This window comes from Talpa europaea, assembly GCF_964194135.1.
Source record: "Talpa europaea genome assembly, chromosome: 2".
Lineage (NCBI taxonomy): Eukaryota > Metazoa > Chordata > Mammalia > Eulipotyphla > Talpidae > Talpa > Talpa europaea.
In genome coordinates, this window is record NC_140068.1 from 109,973,788 (window position 1) to 109,990,292 (window position 16,505).

Below are 16,505 nucleotides of genomic sequence, written 5' to 3' on the forward strand. Positions count from 1 at the left end.
GAGGCCGGAGGAGGCGGGGCCTGCAAGGGGGCGGAGCCCGCGTCAACTTGCTCTGGTCGCGTTAGCACAGCTTTTATGACAGCCCGGGAAGCCTGACCGCGTGACTTTGCAGTGCCGCAAGACCAAAGAATAAATATAATATTTGGTCTAGGGCGGATTGGAGCAATCGCCCACGTTAGGAAAAAAAGCTACATTCTACCAACCCCTTACGTGTGATTAGGGGCAGAAAGGCGCTCAGGAAGAGGCCTTATTAGGTTAGTGTTGTGATGTCACAAAATCCCTAAGGTTACAATTGTAAATAAGGAACTCTACCAGAACGAGCAGAAATCATGATGCAATGGAATTTGTTCCCCCCCCCCCCCATTTCAAAACAGCCTTACTGAGGTAAAACTGACACACAATAAACTACATACAATAGAGGCGATGAACTGCAAAGTGTACACTTTGCTTACGTTTTAACACACACCCATCAAATCATCGTCACAAGATTTGGTTCACTTCCAACTCTACCATTTAATAGGCTGGGAGCAAGTTAGCAGACTAACTCCCAAAGCCATATCAGATCCCATTCTCTTCTTAAACCCATATAGTCATGCTTTTGTCCCCACCAATTCATGAATCCAGTCTTGCCAAGATTAACAGATTGGGGCCAACTCTTGATCCTTACCCTACCCACTCTCCCAGCAGCTCTTGAGAGAGATGTTCATTCCCTCCTTTTTTGCGTCAGGGACTCTGATCTTTCCCTTTCCCTCTCATAGGTTGCTCTCCTTCCTGGACTTGGGCCTCATTCTTCAACATTCTTCTTTACTAGATTTATTACCTATGACTCATAACTTTAAATACCATCCATAGCTGATGGAGATCCCCATATGTGTCTTATTGGTCTCAACTTCTGCCCTAAGTTCCAGGTTCATGAATCCAACTCTTTACTGAACTTCCTGAAGTTGTCTAATAAAATCTCAAATTGAGATGCACAAAAGTGAGCTCTCGTTTTTACTTCTCAATTCCATGTCTCTTCCAGGTTTCCTTACACCAAGAAATTGTGCCACCTTTCATCGTTACTTGGACCAAAATTGAAAGGTCATCCTCTCTCTTCATTGCCCCTCCTCATCAGCAAGCCATGTCTGCTTCATTCACTCACTCAGTGAATGAATGTCAGGCATTCAAGAGGGCAAGGCATTCTTCTAGGTTCTTGGGATGTCACTGAATAAAATAAAAGACTCTGCTTAGATTTCTAAAGTGTGATTTTTAAAAATTTTTATTTATTTATGCATATAAGAACTGGGGTACAGGCCAGAGGTGCAGGGGTGTATGTGAGAGGATTCACCAGAGACAGAGTGGGGAACAGAACAGGGAGACTGACTGAAATGCACTGCCAAGGGGAGCAGCTGGCAAGACAGGAGAGACAATCCCCTGGTTGGGGATTGAACTTGTGCTGCAGTGGTTATGGATAGCTTCATACTGCTGCGACTTAACCCCTTGTGCCACCAGGAATGCCCACTCTGCTTACATTTCTAGCTGGGGAGATAGTACCATGGAAAAAGTAATATAGATTAAGGCCAAATGTATCAGCAGGGGTCTCCCTGGAGGCACAGGGGTTAAGTCTCAGCACTATCAAGATATCACCAGCCACTGCGGCATGAGTTCAATCCCTGGCCAGGGAGCTACCCACATGGTGCAGCAGACCTCTCCTTTCTCGACTGCTGCTCCCCTCAGCAGTGTATTTCAGTCAGTCTGCCTGTGCTGTTCCCCACTCTGTCTCTGGTGAATTCTCTCAAACCTCCCCCCTCCCACTTCTGGACTACTCTCCAGTTTTTGTATGCATAAATAAATAAAAAATATAAAAAGATTTTGAAAAAAAAAAGTATCAGCAGAACAGGTTGTAATAAACAGAATGCTGGGCCTCCCTGGTGGCGCAGCGGTTGAGCGCTGGGTTGTGAAGCTGCCTGCAGCCTCTGCAGCGCCGGTTCGATCCCCGGCTGCTCCCAGCCACGGCCACCAGAGGAGGGTCCCGCATGGCGCGCAGACCTCTCCTGCCGCCCGCTGCTCCCCTCAGCAGTGTACTTCGGTCCTTCTGCCTGCTCTGCTCCCCGCTCTGGCTCTGGTGAATTCTCTCACCCTCCTGTGCTTCTGACTGTACCCAGTGTTTGTATAAATAAATAAATCTTTTTAAAAAAATTAAAAAATAAACATAATATTCATGAGGCCTCAGTGAGCCAAAATTCAAGTAACTCCTTGAAGGTGGAATTTTGGCTTCACAGAATTTCCAGAGAGCCATTCTAGCATGAGAGCAATTAGACCAGTGCCCTAGAGCAAGATTGTGCTTGGCATATATGAGGAACAGACAGCTAGGAACTCAGTGGGGTTGGAGTGGCGTGAGTGAGCAAGAGGTTGTTGGAACTGCGAACAGAAGCACAGCAAGGTCTGTAGTGGGAACGGTCTTTCAGGACATCTGAAATATCTGGCGTGTACTCTTAACTAAAATGGAAGTCACCACAAAGGAGTGAACTAAATGTTAGAAGGATGACTTTGGGGGCTGTGCTGTGTAGCTGGCAAAGGACAGGGAGGAATGGTAGAACAGGGAGACCTGTGAGGTGATGATGACTCACACCAGGGTGATAACGTTATAGGGCAGGGGAAGGGGCACCCCAGAGCCCCCAAACCTGCCCACTCTAAATAGGTTCTGCCATCTGCCACATCAACACAAAACATAGATCTTTAATGGAAAGGAATTTTAATACAATTAGTGTGAAATACAGAAAAAACAAAGAATATAGTTTCCAAATTAAGCACTCAAAGTTACCATCTCCTTGTGGGTAAATGTTTAGCCAAACAGGGTTGGCCCAAAGCAGGGCCCAAAAGCCTGCCCTAAATCTAAAGCACTTTCTAGCAGGGACCCATAGGAAAGGATCAGAAGCAATCAAACAAGTCTGGGAGGAAAAGAGCAAAATCAAAGATAAAGATAAAATCAAGATAAAGCTGTCATTGTTAACCTCCCCACGGGTCTCTCACCCACATCTATGTCAACCAGTCCAGGACCAAGAAGCAAACATAGTTTCTTCACATGTCTCTCTGCTCCTTGTGCCTTCTTCAGGTGTCCTTCTTGCTCTCCATCCTGTTTTCTTCCTTTTTCAGTCTCCTGTCCAGCTTCTTCTCCTCCCTGCTCAGCTCCACCTTCCTTTGGGTGGGACAGGGAACCTAGAACCTCCCCTTTTCCTGGGGACCACCTTGTTACAATAATAGAAGTGGCAAAAGGGGCTGGTTTCTGGACATTGAAAAAAGAATCCGCAGGTTTTGTTAGTGAATTGATATCAGGTATGATCAAAGAAACAAAGGATGATGCCAATGTATCCAGAGCAACTAGAAAGATGGAGTTGCCATCAAGTGAGTTTTTTAAATATTTATTTATTTATACAGGCCAGAGGTGTGGGAGGATGAGAAAATTCACCAGAAAAAGAACAGGCAGATGGACCCAAAGCAATGTTGAGGGCTGCAGCAGGTGAGACAGGAGAGGTCTGCCACGCCATATGGTTATCTCATTGGCCAGCCAGGAATCGAACCCGCGCTGCAGAGGCTGTGGACAGCTTCACAGCACTGTGCCACCTGGGAGGCCCTCAGATGAGATTTGAAAACATCCCCACTCTACCTACGTCTCTCCACCTCTACTTCGGACCAAGCCACCATCTCTTTCCCTGGAAACACCAAAGCAGCCTCCTAACTTGTTTCCCTGCTGTCATTCCCATTGTCTAGTCTAACTTTCATACCTACAGTCAGTAGTGAGTTTTAAACATGAATCATTGCTCAAAATACTCAGAATAAAATCTAAATGCTTTATTTGGTTTACAGGGCTCTTTATGACCAGGTGCCTGTCAAGCTTCCTGATCTCATTCCCCCACAGTCGAACCACACTGGCTTCTATTTTACTTTATATATATCAAACTCATTCCTGCTTCAGGGCCTTTGCCCTTGCTGTTCCCTAGTTCTGGAATACACTTCCCCATAGGCATATGGTTGGTTGCTTTCTCATTTAATTTAGACCTGCTACCTCCTCCAGGAAGCACTATCAATTGTAGTATTCTCTTCCACTTGTCACTCCCCAACCCTCTCTTTTACTCAGTTTTTCTTCTAAGTACCTTTTACTATCAAAATTTCATTACAGGGAACTTCCCCGGCGGCGCAGCATTTGGGCGCTGGGTTGTGAAGCTGCCCGCAGCCTCTGCAGTGCCGTTGGATCCCCAGCCACCCGGTGAGGGTCCCACACGGCACACAGACCTCTCCTGCCGCCCGCTGCTCCCCTCAGCAGTGTACTTCGTCAGTCTGCCTGCTCTGATCTCCGCTCTGACTCTGGTGAATTCTCTCACCCTCTGGCGCCTCTGGCTTGTACCCCAGTTCTTGTATAAATAAATAAAAAAAAGCTTAAAAAAAAGATTTCATTACACATTACACACATACCTACACTCTGTCATTTTCACTAGACCATAAGCACTACACATGGAGGGGTTATGTCCTTTTCATTGAAATGTGCCCAGATCCTAAAACAGTCCCTGGCCCAGAGTAGTTACTGAAATATTCTTTGAATGAATGTGAAGCCTTACTAAGACAATGTGTACAAAGTTTGGCACTGGGCACAGAGCAAACACCCAGAAGACACTACACCCAGATATCTCCCTGCCTCTCTAGTCATCCCTCCTCACTCCTCCAGGAGGCTTATCCTTATCTGTCTTCACTTGGCCATGAAATGACAGAGGTCCCCAAAACTAAGTCCTGGGGGCCTCCCTGGTGGTGCAAGGGGTTAAGCCACAGCACTGTGAAGCTACCCCCAGCCACTGCAGCACAAATTTGATGCCCAGCTGGCCAGGGAGGTGACCCACATGGCACATCAGACCTCTCCTGACTTGCCTCTCCTGACTTGCTGCTCCCCTCAGCAGTGTATTTCAGTCAGTCTGCCTGTTCTGCTTCCCACTCTGTCTCTGGTGAAATCCTCTCACCTCCTCCCCGTACCTCTGACCTACACCCCACATCTTGAGCAACTTCCCAACTATTATTCTCTATATAGTACCTCATTTCTTCATTTATATCATTAATCACAACCTACATGTTTGCTTACTATTGAGAAAAAACACCTGACAGTGCATCCCTGGTGGAGCAAGGGGTTAAGCACATCACTGTGAAGATATCCACAACTTCTGCCACAGAAGTTCGATCCCCAGCTGGCCAAGAAGCTGCTCACATGGCACAACAGATCTCTCCTGTCTCACCTGCTGCTCCCCTCAGCAGTGTATTTCAGTCTGCCTGTTCTGTTCCCCGCTCTGTCTCTTGTGAATCCTCTCATCCCTTGCACCTCTGGTCTGTACCCCAGTTCTTATATGCATAAATAAATAAATTTTTTTTTAAAGTGACTGACAACTAGGAACTGACCTGACCTTAACAGCTAGACCATAATCTCACAGGACTCCAATGTCAGACAAGGTCCATCAGTGGTGATATAGGTCAAAGTTCATGATCTTGTCTAAGCACAGACAAAAAACAAGGTTATTCTGTAAACTTTAAATACTAAATAGGCCCCTCTCTGCTAAAATGAATGCATGAATGCTTTCTTACCAGTTACAGTTTTGCTATGTTTCATTTTTCCCTTCTAATTGAGATTAACTAATACATGTGATCATAGAATTGCCCTCGTTCCTGAAAGCACCCAATCCAGAATGATTTGCTTCTTGGAACTTTCCCCTAAATCACCTAAGACAAACCCCAATCTTGTCATTTCTCACCCTCTCTTAATCAGACCTCTGCAAAGAATAAACCCAGTGCCTCCCTGGTGGCACAGGAGTTAAAGACAGCACTATCAAGTTATCTGAAGCCACTGCGAGAGTTCGATTCCTGGCTGGCCAGGGAGCAACCCACATGGCGCAGAGACCTCTCCTGTCTCACCTGCTGCTCCCAACGAATAAATCCAACTTTGACTTTACTAGGTGTGTTCTCAAGGGTCTTTGGCTGGGGGGCATTGGCATTTTTTGTTCTCCAGTTTACTCACCCCTAAATTTTAGCATTGAGTGGGTAGTAGAGGAGGTTCATCCCACCCTAACATTTTCACCAGCTGAAGTCCAATATTTGCTTAACTTATGGCTGTGTGAATAGTTTTCTGAACCTCACTCATAGGACTATGTATGGCCAGTGGCATGTAAATTTAAGACCTTTTTTAGCTTTAGGGAAATTTCCTGCCAAGTGGCTGGTGTCCTTTGCCCTTCTTCCTCCTGAATCTTGGAGTATGGATGCAAGTTAGAGTTTCACTTTGGACTGTGAGTAGGAGGGACAGACATCAGGAATGGTGGAGCTGAATGCTGCAGGGAAGAGGCCTTCTGAACTCCTGAGGACCCGTGATGCTGATTGTCATGCCTTTTTTTTTTTTTTTTTTAAGATTTATGTGTAGAAGAACTGGGGTGTAGGCCAGAGGTGTGGTGGGTGAGAGGGTTCACCAGAGACAGAGTGGGGAACAGAACAGGTGGATCACTGAAATACACTGGTGAGGGGAGCAGCAGGCAAGACAGGAGAGGTCTGCCTGGCCAGGTGGTTTAGCTCCCTGGCTGGAGTTGAACTTAGAACCGAGAGGTGATAGCGCTGAGACTAGACCCTTAGGCTACCAGGGAGGCCCTGATTGCCATGATTTCCTTGGACTGCTTACCTCTTGATTTGGAAGAGAAATAACCTATCTTGTTTTAAAACTAATTTTGGTTTCTGTTACAGTTGAACCTAAATCTGATAAACTGGGCCATAGTCAGGGCCTACTATTTAGAGTGAGTGAAACTATCTATGCTCATGGCTTCCACCAGCCTCTACATAGCGATAACTCAGGTTTATATTTCTAGTTTTAATATGATTATCAAATCTATACATTAAATTTCATCCTCCTACTTTATATCTCACTGTGTAAAAGAGTAGGTATGTGGATGTACTGTATATATATGTGTATAATTTGCCCCCAGTTTCTGCTACAGAGCTCCTGAAACCCTTGCAAATTACCAAGTGATGAAAACATTAAGAGCATTTTTTATTCTATTGAGGTGATTCTGGGTGGATTCCTGAATGGGGACTGGTAATCAGAAAGATCAAGTCATGATCAGAAACGATGGAATTTTCTGCCCCTCCCTTCATCCTGCAGAGGGGTGAGGGGCTAGGAATGGAGTTAGAATTTGATTGTATTTATGAGAAAACTATCAAATTACAGTAGTATGTATGTGGGGGTATGGGGAATGGGGTTTTTGGGGCTTTCAGGTGGGTGAACACAACCACGCTGTCTGAAGCACCCCACTCCACAGGGACAGAAGTTCCTCTGCCCTTGGGACTCTCCCAGACCTTACACTATGTATATCACCTGGCATTCATTGCATCCTTTAGCATATCCTTTAGTAAACAGTAAATGTTAAATGTGTCCCTAAGTGCTGTGAGCTAGTACACTAGCCCAACTCAAGGGGAGGGTGAGTATAACCTGTCTCTAGGCGGTTGGTCAGAGGTATAGGTTACAAGCTGAGCTTTTGACTGGCACCTGAAGTGTGTGCTGGGGGGAGAGGAAGGGGAGTCTTGTGGGAACCAGCTCTCTACCTATCTTTGGAACATATTGTCAGAATTTAATTGAATTGTAGGACAGCCAGCTGGCGTTATTGTCAGGTAAAGCCGCACACGTGGCAAGAAGGGAAGGATGCTGTGTGGCTAGTAAAGGACACTCACAGGGAAGAAACTAAGAACTGGGTTTTTCCTCAGGCAGGAGGAAAAACTAAGTTTTCTCTTTACATTCTTTGGATATCTTAAAAATTCAGCTTAGATTCAACCATCCCAAAAGCAAATTAAGTCATTCTGCCGATTTTTTCCCCAAACCTTTCCTCTTTAAATGGCACTTAGCAGATATCAGCCAGAACTAGCCCGAGAAACCTAAAATACTCATTTGACCCCTTATTTCCAAATGCCCACTTTTCTCCAGCCCTGTGTCTCCAGTGCATGTCACCACCAGGACTCGCCTGGATGGCTCAAACTTCTAGTCTTAAGGTTTAAGCTTGGTCAGGTCCAGAGCTGATGTTTCTGAAAAACCAATCTAAGCCCTGATGCTTCTCCATCTAAAACTCTTCAAAGGCTTCTTAGGACACAGGTCCCATGTCCTTCAGGGCCCCAAGTGCTCCAGATCCTCTCCCTTCTGCCACTCCCCCCATCCTTGCCCTCTAGTAAACACTTTTATCTGTACTCCGCTTGCCCACCCACCTCTTGTCTTTAGGAGTTTGGTTCAGTTGTCATCTTTCCCCTTTTGTAATGACTTAGCTCTTCACAGCACTTTTGACAGGGCTGACTATACTATCTGTGATTGTTTAGTGACATGTCTCCCCCTGTAGATTTCAAGTTCATTGGCCTGGTCCTGTTTCTCTAGTGCCTGGTATGTTGCCTGGCTCACAGGCACTCTACAAATATTCATTAAAAGACTTTTGTCATAACCACTCCATAAACCTAAAGCCAACACAGGGAACATATTTACACTCCATGGATACAAGGCCTTTATCCTACAAAACTTTACCTTTGATCATCATGTGACTGGTCTAATTGATGCTTAAAGGTGGATGGGACCTTATTGGTTCAGAGTGGAAACTTAACCTTTGCCTCTCCCCATCACCTCTGTGTATGAACTAAAGGACAGAATGATTCTGACAAGAATAGCCTCATCTGCCCCTGCAGAGATGAGTGGAACACAGGGATTAAAGAAAATGCTTATTTCCACTGCATTTATTACTAATATAAAAAAATGTTAAAAAGAAAAAAAAAATCATTCTCAATTCTCCAACAGCTCTCATCCCTCCCTCCTGCCCACACAACTCCTGACTCGTTTCCTCAGGGCCAGTTCAAAACTGAACCTGTCCACTGCCGTTTTCACAGAAAACAACCAGTGCCAGGGGTGCGGGGGAAGAAGGCCGGAAGAGGCGACAGTACTGTCCAGGTTCCACCTGAGTAAGCCAGGAGGAGATTCACAGAATTCCAACGAAAGGGCTGGTGGCCTCACAATGACGTCGTCTAACTAAAATGGGCTGGAGAGGGGGTCCCTCAGAGGCTTCAGAGTACACCTCATGGGCTTGTGTCAGACCCAGAAAAAACGAAACTGGGAGAACAGGGAGGACCGGGGAGGAGGTCCTGGGAAAGTCTCACAATTCTCCCATGTTGGGAGGTAGGGAAAACTCTAGAGGGCACCAAGAGCCTCACTCATTTTGGCAGAAAAACTACTCTAGTGTTGGGAAGTCACAAAAATGCCACACACACACTGAGAAAGACTACGAGGGGATGCACGGTTTCACAAAGCACAGTGATCACAGACCATAGCGGCGGGGGTCATGCCACAGACGCAGAAACTACGGAACCCAAAAGCAGGGCAGAGTGGCCTGTCAGGGAGTCACTCTGCACCAGTCATCCAAATTTGACCCAGGGAGACAACCTGGTGAGTTTCACAAGCAGCCGACAACATCGGAGGTGGAGAGTGTCACATAAAAAGGACTTAAAACAAGCAGCCAGAAGAAGGGAATGGTAGGCAACTGCTCTGGGGCTCTCAGGAATCGAGGGCGATATGGGGGGCTGGGCGAACAGATGCACAAGAAACAGCACCAAAGAGGTTTCCTGTTCAGCAGTCATTTGGTGAGGGGGACGAGGATCCGGGAGGCAGTTGAAGGGTGCAAAGATGGGGTCCCAATGGCGAGTCTCTGGAGGCTGGATCGGAAGAGTGTACACCGCGCAGCAGTGATGAAACACAACTCTGGACCCCAAATGGGGGAGATGGCAGATGGGGTGAGCGTCACTGAGGGTGGTGGGTGAAACAGCCTCACAGTAGCCATCACAGGGCCACAGGGAAATATATGGCCGCCAGGTCACAGAGGGCTCCTTCCAGCCTGGACAGGAAGGCACAGTCTCACAGCGGAGGCCCGTTGACGCCTGGGTGGTAGAAGGCACAGAGGTCCTCATATCGACAGTGGCCCTTTGTAGCAAAGTGTCGGCAGACAGGACGGCCAGATTTGTCTGTGAACAAGAAAATATCAGGTAGTTTAAAATTTGAATAAGGAAGAAAACAAATGAAACAAAAAGCAGAGGTAGAGTAGATGATCAAATTTCCTACCTTGCCATTTTCAGATATTTTGGAATGGTAGCCATTCTCTTGGGAGGAAAAACATTCAGGGCTACCCCTACTTCAAAAGCAGAGGCCAAGAGTCATGGGCATTCTGGGAATTAGGTCACCCTGGGAGTGGTGGGTATTAAATATGTACAAGCATAATAAATAGACCTCACCTTCCATAATCTGGGGTCCATCCTTGGGTGGGCAGGTATTCTTGATAACAGACCAGCTTTTGAGCCTTCGAGGGTTTCTCTGCTCTTTGTGAAAGCCTCCCCTGGAGGGACCTCCATGGCCTGGTCCAGGAAAAGGAGGTTCAGCATTGACCCCCCACCAACCACGACCATATGGGCCAGACCTGGGACCTAGGCCTCCCCGAATTGGGCCTCTGCCCCGGGGAGGAGGTGGGAGACTCAGCAGGGCTGGGATCATTGGTCCCCTTGATTCTGGAGGACCTCTGTGAAGAGCTGCAGACAGACAGAGAAAGACATGGAAAGGTGCTCAATGGCCAGCTTAGTCCCGACAAAGCAGTCGTGACTTTAAAAAAACCCAACTTTTTATTGAAGTAGAATACACACCAAAAAAAACCACCAACTTTAAGTGCACAACCCAGTTATCATCATAAAGTAAACACACCTGCATTTCCACCACCCAGGTGAAGGGAGAGTCTCACGAGCAATTCAGAAGTACCCCCACTTGTACCCCACCTTCCCACTGTATCACCCTCCTCCCCAAAGGTAACCATTACTCTGACTTTGAACACCACAGATTAGTGTTTGACTGGTTTTTTTTTTTGAACGTGGCATAAATGGAATCATACAACCAGTATTCTTTTGTGTCTGGCTCCTTTTGCTCAACACCGTGTTTGTGAGTTCATCCAGGTTGCCTATAGCAGGAGTTTGTTCATTTTCAGTGCAGTGTAGTAATGGCATGCACACACAACAACTTATTTATCCATTCTACTGATGGTGGACATGTGGGTGGTTTCCAGTTTGGGGCTATAATGAAAAATGCTGCTATGAACATTTTTATACATGTCTGTCACACATAGGTATGCAATTCTATTGAGCATATATGTAGCAGAGTTACTGCTGGGTCCTAGAATATATGTATGCTTGAGTTTAAAAGAGGACGTCAAACTTTTCTTTTTCAAAGTGATTGTACCAATTTATACTTCCACCAGTTCCATAGCCTTGACAACATTTGGTATTGTCAATCCTTTTCATTCTTGACATTCTGGTGAATGTGAAAAGTGGGGTGTATGTGTTTTCATTGCAGTAAGATATTTAATACAAAATTTGCAATATAAACTGTTTTCTAATTGTATACTTTTCAGATGTGTTAATTCACATTGTTGTGAGACCAGCTCTCCAGAACTTTTTCATGTTGCCAAATGCAACTCTATAGGCAGTCAGGAATAGCTTTCCTTTTCCCCCACCATTCAGCCCCTGCCAACCACTGTTCTGCTTTGTTGCTATGAATTTGACTACTTTGGTTATTGCATTTAAGTGAAATCATACAGTATTTGTTTTTTTTTTTTTTTTATAGAGGCATGTTTTTATTTATTTATTTGTTTGTTTGTTTTTGTTTACACATGCACTGGGTACAGTCAGAAGCGCGGGAGGGTGAGAGAATTCACCAGAGCCAGAGCAGGGAGCAGAGCAGGCAGAAGGACCGAAGTACACTGCTGAGGGGAGCAGCGGGCGGCAGGAGAGGTCTGCGCGCCATGTGGGACCCTCCTCCTGTGGCCGGGGAGCAGCCGGGGATCGAACCGGCGCCACAGAGGCCGCGGGCAGCTTCATAACCCAGCGCTCAACCGCTGCGCCACCGGGGAGGCCCCCAGTATTTGTTTTTTTGAGACTGATTTATTTAGCACGAGAGTGTAAAGGTTGATCCATGTTGTAGGATGTGACAGGAGTTTCTTCCTTTGAGGACTGAATAATACTCTAATCTTGTATACCACATTTGATTTATCCGTCCATCAATGAGCACTTGTATTGTTTCTGCCTCCTGACTATTGTTTTTGATGCTCTTAGCATTGTTGGGTATCTTTAAGATCTTGCTTTCCACCCTTTTCAATATATAACCAGAAGTGAGATTGCTGGATCATTTGGTAGTTCTATTTTTCCTTTTTTGAGTAGTCACCATACAGTTTTCTATCTTGGATTTCTATCTTATAATTTCACTAATAGTACACAAAGGTTTCATTTTCAGAGTGGTGTGTTTTTGCATTTATTTGATGACTATTAATGTTGAATTCTTATTCATATGCTTTTGGCCATATAGATCTTGGGTGTTTTGAGGTGACTGTTCTGACTTTTTGACCCATTATTCTAACAGTTTGTCTATAAGTTTTTTTTTTTTTTAAGATTTATTTATTTATACATACAAGAGCTGAGGTACAGGCCAGAGATGCAGCGGGTAAGAGGATTCACCAGAGACAAAGTGGGGAGCACAACAGGCAGACTGACTGAAATACACTGCTGAGGGGAGCAGCGGGCAAGACAGGAGAAGTCTGCCGTGCCATGTGGGTTGCTCCCTGGTTGGCTGGGGATCGAACTCGTGCTGCAGAGGCGGTGGATTGCTTCACAGTGCAGTGCTTAACCCCTTGAGCCACCAGGGAGGCCCTAGAAGTTTCTTATATATTCTAAATATAAACTCTACTGGTCATTTTGTTGTAGAGCAACCCCGATATAAAACGGGGTGCCTGACTGTGGGTCCTCACCCGCGCGCTTAAAAGGACTTATCAATGCTCTACTGCAGGCACACGTGAAAGGTTAATAAAAGGTTTATTTACAAGGGAAGGGGAAATGAGGAAATGTACAGCTCTGGGAGAAAAGTGGGAGACAAAGTTTTAAATGAGTCCTACCCAATTCGCCGATCAGGAATCCTAAAATGGCGCTCTCAGAGTTCGCCGCCAGCCAGGAGCGGTGAAGCCAGGAGGCGAGCGATCGCGAGCCAGAGAGAGCCCAAGGCCTACGTGTTTGGTTTTTATATCCGACCTGGCTGCCCAACTCCACCCTCAGGTCCCAGCCACCCTCCCTTGGTGGTGATGGGATTTGTCTTTTCCAAAGTCTTGATGGCTTTAGTCTGGAGTGGGGGTGGGGTCCACAAAGCCTGTATGGGATTAACTCAGGACATCATTTCCCCCTAACAATTTTTGTTACAGTACCTTCTATTCAAAGGTTTCCTATGCATTTCAGAATGGTGTCAGTTTTGGGCCTCCCTGGTGGTGCAAGGGGTTAAACACAGAACTGTCAAGCTATCCATAGCCTCTGCAGCATGAATTCGATTCCCAGCTGGCCAGGGAGTAACCCACATGGAGCTGCAGACCTCTCCTGTCTTGCCAGCTGCTCCCCTCAGCAGTGTACTTCAGTCAGTCTGCCTGTTCTGCTCCCCACTCTTGTCTTTGGTGAATCCTCTTACCCCCCCCATATCTGGCTTGTACTCCAGTTCTTGTATGCATAAATAAATAAATCTTTAAAAAAAAAAAAAAGAATGGTGTATTTTGATGGAGGACAAGAGTGAAAAAACTGGAAAGGAGATGCCACAAGATCAGAACCTGGCTCACACAAAGAGGTGGGGGTAAAAGAGCTTAGCATAGCCATGACACAGCTATGCAAACCAAGATTCTTAGGTACCAACACCTACATTATAAAGCATAATATCCAACCAGGTAACAGACTACAGTAGGGAGTGTCTAGAATCATCCAAAGGTAAAGATATGGAGATTGAGCTCATTGTAGAGTCTCTGGTCCCTTTCAAATTCTACATAGTCATTCAAAATAAGCAACTAACCCAAGGGCACATAAGGAGTGACCCCTCCCAAACAGAAGACTATCAGTGCTGTTTCTGCACTGGCACAGGGCAGCAATCCCTTTGCCCAACTGTGACTATGCAGGTGCTTCCTTTTCACCAACTCCCTCCCTCTGCAGGGCAGCAGCCTTCCTGACTGCCTGTGACCTGTACCATGCCTGATCAGTATCATGCCGGGGCTTCTCCTCAGAGGAGGCAGCTTTACTCAAGGCCACCCGCCTGCAATCATGCAGACCTCTCTCAGCAAAGCTGTCCCTCTCAGGGAAGCTATTCCTGCTGTTTGTGTCTATGCAGGTATCTTTTACTTTCCTGTCCCTTTTCTAATGAACCTGTTCTTTAAATATAACTAATGTCTCTGTGTCGTGGAGAAACTTGCCTGGGAAACTCACCGAGTGCCGCTTAAAGGGGAGCTCTGGTGAAACCTTTCCTAGAGTGAACCCAAGGGCCCTGCACTCCAAACACACTGACTCCAAAATCGACATCAATTTGATTAACATGTTTATATTTTCTAGTTAGTTCAGTTTATCAACGTTTCTTCATTGTCTGTGCAGAGTGGCCTGTCTGTGTAACATTGTGTAACAACTCTTCTCTAAGACCATCAAGCACTTATTTTCTAGAAATATTTCTTTACCTTTTACACATGAGGTTTATAATGAGATTTAATACTTGGAATTGACAATTGTAATCGTATAAATAAGAGGGCAATTTTCCTTCCTTCTGTTTTTCTTTTCTGATGAACATTCGATTAATCCAGCATAATTTTATTGAAATGACTACTACTACTTCAGCCCCATCTACAAATGAAGTGTCCACACACATGCAGGCTGTTACTGGACACTTTGCGTTTATTCTATTGATTTATATTATGTCTATCAGTGCACCAACACCAACTGTCATAACTACTATAGCTTTGAGTCTTGATATTCACAGTAATCCCTCTCACTTCAAGACTCTTTGCAACCTTTCATTGTGATCCTTGTTTTTCCATATAATGTAGATGCTTATTTCCACAAAGACATTATAGGTATTCTAACTGGGAATGCATTGAATCTATAGATTAATTTGGGAAGAACTGACATTTTTACAACACTGAGTTTTCCAATCCATGAATACAATTTTTTCATTCATTCATTCAGGTACATAATTCTTGATCTTCTGATTTTAAATCCTTCCTGCATTTTACTCCCTCCCTTGCTCTCTTCACCAGAACTTAATCAAAGATCAGGGCCCGTTCCTCACCTGACTTGGGGTCACCAGGTTTTCCATTGGCCATGGGGGGAGGGCCCAAGAGGCTGGGTGGTCCTAAGAGCAGACATGAAAATACGGTCATCAATATATGCCTAAAGGACTGATGATCCTGTTCTTACGTGTCCTATTATTTTTCTAATCAGTAAAAGCAATGTTAATTCTCAGCAATGTTAGTAGTCTTCACGTCCACATCTGCAAAGCATTTTCAGAACTTGCAAAGAGTGGAGACTCCGTCATGGAGGTTGATTGGGGAAAATATTGCCAACTTTCTCACTTTCTCTTTTTCCTTTACATTGTTGCTATGCAAACCACGCCTGGTTAATTTCAGAGAAAGTCCAACTCTATCTGCTGGAAAATCAAATAGCTCTCTCCCCACCACCCAGAACCGAGTGATTTAGAGAAGGCTGCACTTCCACCTTCGATGTGAAAGTCTGATCACAAATTGTCATCCCAGTCACCGCAATCTGCAAGCCAAGGGCCCCTTGCCCCTACTGTTTCTGCGCCTGCGCAAACGAGCTCTTTTTATCTTTACCTCCTTTCCTTCTCTAGAAAGGTTTAGGGGCTGGATTGAAATTAAGGGTTCCAGTAAGTGACCTCCTAGTTCAGGACTCCTTCTCAGACTGACCCCCCACCTACCCCAACGCATGCGCCTTCCCCTCTTCCGTTAGAGACCCCTCCCCCGCACCTTTTCAGCATCTTAACCCCTCGCCCAGACCTGCTGACAGGCATGTGCACATCCCTCCCGAGGTCCTTACCGATGGGGCTCCCATCCTCCTCGTCTCCAGTGTCTTCCCGATCTGGTAATGCGAACTGCTGCTGCGGCGGCTGCTGCTGATTCTGCTTCTTTCGTTTCGGCATCGTGGTTGCGGCAATGGCTGCAGCGGGATTTGGAGGGCAGTGAGGAAGGGGCACACTGGGATTCTGTTTCCGTTTCCGGGGGGGCGATGGACAGTGAGACTGGGGCTCCCGCCATTTCACTTCCGGAAGGCTGCGGGGAGCCTTTGTGCAGCTGATTCTTACCTAAATCGCCTCTCTCGGTCTCTGCCAGGCATGGCGGCCGTCCCCAGCATTCCTTTTGCTGTACTTATATAAATTCTTTCAAAAATTCTTCTCTTGTCTTCTCGCCGAAAAAACCCCAGCCGGCTCCTCACGGAGTGTCATAGAGTCCACAGGCTCCGGGGCCAGAAGGCCTGAGGAGAGCGAGGACCGTCGCGTCCTAAGATCGCCACATCCGGTCCCCGGTTACTATGGTAACAGCTGCACGCACAACTTCGTGCCCTCTGACCTCGCTCCAAAAGTCCGGACCTGGGTTTCT

The 16,505-nt window shown here is 46.0% G+C and overlaps 2 protein-coding genes across 4 annotated transcripts in view; both read right to left on the reverse strand.

The window, feature by feature from the left end:
* LOC311188230 (class I histocompatibility antigen, Gogo-OKO alpha chain-like) overlaps window positions 1-16,505 on the reverse strand; it is a gene marked incomplete at both ends in the record, with an annotated part of 867,329 nt that overhangs the window by 808,962 nt on the left and 41,862 nt on the right. The gene's annotated exons all lie outside the window — the stretch shown is intronic.
* Window positions 9,810-16,063, reverse strand: PRR3 (proline rich 3; the record flags this gene model as incomplete). Of its 3 annotated transcripts, XM_084229005.1 has the most annotated exons (4): window positions 9,810-10,035; window positions 10,303-10,593; window positions 15,182-15,244; window positions 15,946-16,063. In XM_084229005.1, the coding sequence occupies 4 exons, from the start codon at window positions 16,046-16,048 to the stop codon at window positions 9,929-9,931; spliced, it is 564 nt and encodes a 187-aa protein (XP_084085131.1). In that variant the 3' UTR covers window positions 9,810-9,928. The 3 variants fall into 3 exon arrangements, with proteins under 3 accessions (XP_084085131.1, XP_084085132.1, XP_084085133.1); XM_084229006.1 differs by lacking the exon at window positions 15,182-15,244 and having other exon boundaries at window positions 15,946-16,048; XM_084229007.1 differs by lacking the exon at window positions 15,946-16,063 and having other exon boundaries at window positions 10,303-10,422; window positions 15,182-15,215.